Source organism: Pteropus vampyrus, unplaced genomic scaffold, assembly GCF_000151845.1.
Source record: "Pteropus vampyrus isolate Shadow unplaced genomic scaffold, Pvam_2.0 Scaffold396, whole genome shotgun sequence".
In the NCBI taxonomy this organism is placed as follows: Eukaryota; Metazoa; Chordata; class Mammalia; order Chiroptera; family Pteropodidae; genus Pteropus; species Pteropus vampyrus.
The window spans coordinates 41,520-44,085 of NW_011889177.1; the positions used below are offsets into that span (position 1 = coordinate 41,520).

Here is a 2,566-nt window from a genome sequence, read left to right on the forward strand (position 1 = left end):
CCCCTCCCACTTTCTCACTTTTAACATGGTGTATAGGTAACTTTGTGGGTTCTTCTTTTTTTAAATCTTCCGTGGGGGCATAACAGTCACATGATTAGAAAAATGTGTTCGTCTGAAACCGGCCCAGCCTTTGTCTTTTGTATTTCTAAGCCACGTAAACCTCTGAGAGAAAGCTCCGGAGAGACACCAGCGGTCACGCTGCGCCCCTGGACGGGGTGGCGGTGACCAGGCCTCGCAGACTCGCTACGGGACCTGAGTGTGGACACTTCCTGGGTTTAGGGACACCTGTGACCCAAAGCCAGGACTTATTTTTAGGGTTCATCTGTCAGCTTCTAACAAGGTTCCCAGGGTGGGATGTGAGCGTTCTGCCGATTTTAACGCAAAGCTGAGCTGGGATGCGGCCTGGGGCCGGTCTAACTGACTGCATCTGCTTGGTTCGGTCTCAATGCGGGTAAAAAACCCAGCAAGGGGAACATGCTTGCCAGCGGGCTCCCCCAGACAAGCAGGCGGACACGGCCCGCAGAGCGGGGGCCGCAGGGCACAGGCACCGGTCACCATGCACTTGGAGCGGGGCAGGCTGTCGAACGTCCGGCCCACGAGGGGATCTGGCTTGGTGGACCCACCCATGAGGCTGTGTCCTGTCTGCGCTTCAATTCATAACCCTTTAAACACCGGAGCCGTGGTGCAGGTGTCGGGTTGGCCTGGGTGTCTCCCCACCACACGCCCTGGGGACGCCTGGCCCCACGGGCCCTCCGACCCGACCCAGCTTCCCAGCTCATGGTGGGGACCGACCGCACGGCCAGTGTGTCTGGGGACAGGGGTGCGGGGCGGGCGCCGGGGGCCGTACCTCGTAGATGTGGTACAGGCTGGAGCCTTCATCCGGCCAGTAGTGGTGGCATTGCCGGACACCGTTCTCCGACAGCGGGGTCAGCATGACGATCACCACGCAGCCCTCCTCCCACACCATCTGCACAGAAAGAGCGGCCGGGCCGCACGCGCCTGCTGACCGTGCCCGTGTCGCCGGGGACGGCCGCGTGCGTCGACTGCTCCGCCCAGCAGCCGAGCAGTGCCAGGGGCCCCGCCCCGCGTGTGCACGAATGTCGGAACGTGGAAAACGTGACGGGGCTTCATTCCACGCACTGCGAAGCCTCCCTGATCCGTGCCCAAGTCTGTGTCCAGCCATGTGACTTCCTGACCTTTGCCCTGACCTTTGCCCTGTGAGGGGAACTTTCCCTAGTGCAACCCAAGTGACCCAGGGTGGTGGCCTCCCCTGCCCTCGATCCCCCACGGCCTGCGGACGGGCCCCTGCCGACACGCTCGCTTCCCAGGCCTTGTCGCCGTCTGCATGGCGAGAGGGGGCGCCCCGCATTTTTAGAGCCTGACAGACAGCAGCGTGTGCCCTGGACTTCCCTCCCCGCACCCCGAACACAGCAGCGCTGTGTGTTGAAAACGCATCCAGACTGGTCCGGCAATTCACAAGTCATGATGCAAACGTCCCCGTGGCTCGGGAAGAGACCGAACTAGCACGCGGCGCGGGGCCGAGGCGGTGAGGGCCGGAGAGCCCGCCAGCTCGCGCCCAGGCCCGCGGCCCTGCTGTCCACGTGGCTCCGCCAGCCGCGCGGCAACGGTGACGAGCAGCTGCGTTTAGACGCACGAGAGCTTGTTCCGTTTAAATGCCGTATGACACCCCGATTTAGATCTTGTCATTTAAAATCCTGCGCATCTCAGGTGAGAGATGCTGTTGCTCTGCAGGTCACGTCGTCACACCCCCGCTGCGTTTCAGACACGTGCAGCGCATTTCCCTCCTCCAACTCTGCGTTCGAGCCCCACGCGGCAGAGCCAGCCCCCATGCTCCGGCACCTCCAGTGGCTCGTTTAGGTCAGAATCTGACGGGACCCACTGGCGTGTTTACAAAAAGCCCGCAGATGACTATGAATTGTGCTCGAAGCCACACACTTCCTGCCTCCTCCGTGCGATCTGGCAACGAGACGGGACCGAGCACTCGTCTGCTCGAAGTGGGCCGGGCCTCGGTGGGTCCGTGCGCATGCAGCCGCTCAGCACAGCCATTAGGAAAACGAGGAGAAACACGGATTTTATGAGTGCAATAAAAACACACGATGGAGACCAGAGACTCATCCCCGCCCTCCGCCTGTGCCACCGGGTGTGACGTTAGGAGCCCTCGCCCGGGGCCGCCGCAGGCGAGCAGCGAGCTCACCGCCTGGCCGCCCGGCCCTCCGAAGGCCTGGGAAGATTAAATCCGAACGGAGCCTAATTTAAGCGAACACCCCAAAGGCACTCCTGGGGACAAAGCGTCTCCTCAGGCCACCGTGTGGCAGGGTGGACAGGGGGACGCTAAGCCAGCCGTGTGGGCCGCTCCCTGGGCCGCCCTTGTCCACCTGTGAGCCGGGCCGAGCGGCCGACCGCACGCATGGGGACAGTGGGCGTGGGGCCTGGTGGGCCTCGGGGGCAGCGAGGGCTCCACTGCCCACAGGTGTCACTTCTGTCTTCCCTGGCTCAGCTCTGCGGGAGGCGCTGACGGGGGGCGGAGGGCACACAAGTGTGACAC

At 63.1% G+C, this 2,566-nt stretch overlaps 1 protein-coding gene across 1 annotated transcript in view; it reads right to left on the bottom strand.

Annotated features, from left to right (window-relative positions):
• The window catches only part of PTPRN2 (protein tyrosine phosphatase, receptor type N2), a 269,989-nt gene that overhangs the window by 21,496 nt on the left and 245,927 nt on the right, over positions 1–2,566 (bottom strand). Inside the window, exon 13 of the mRNA XM_023523601.1 lies at positions 781–967. Within this exon, the coding sequence (XP_023379369.1) occupies positions 781–967 (187 nt within the window). The remainder of the gene's footprint in view (positions 1–780; positions 968–2,566) is intronic.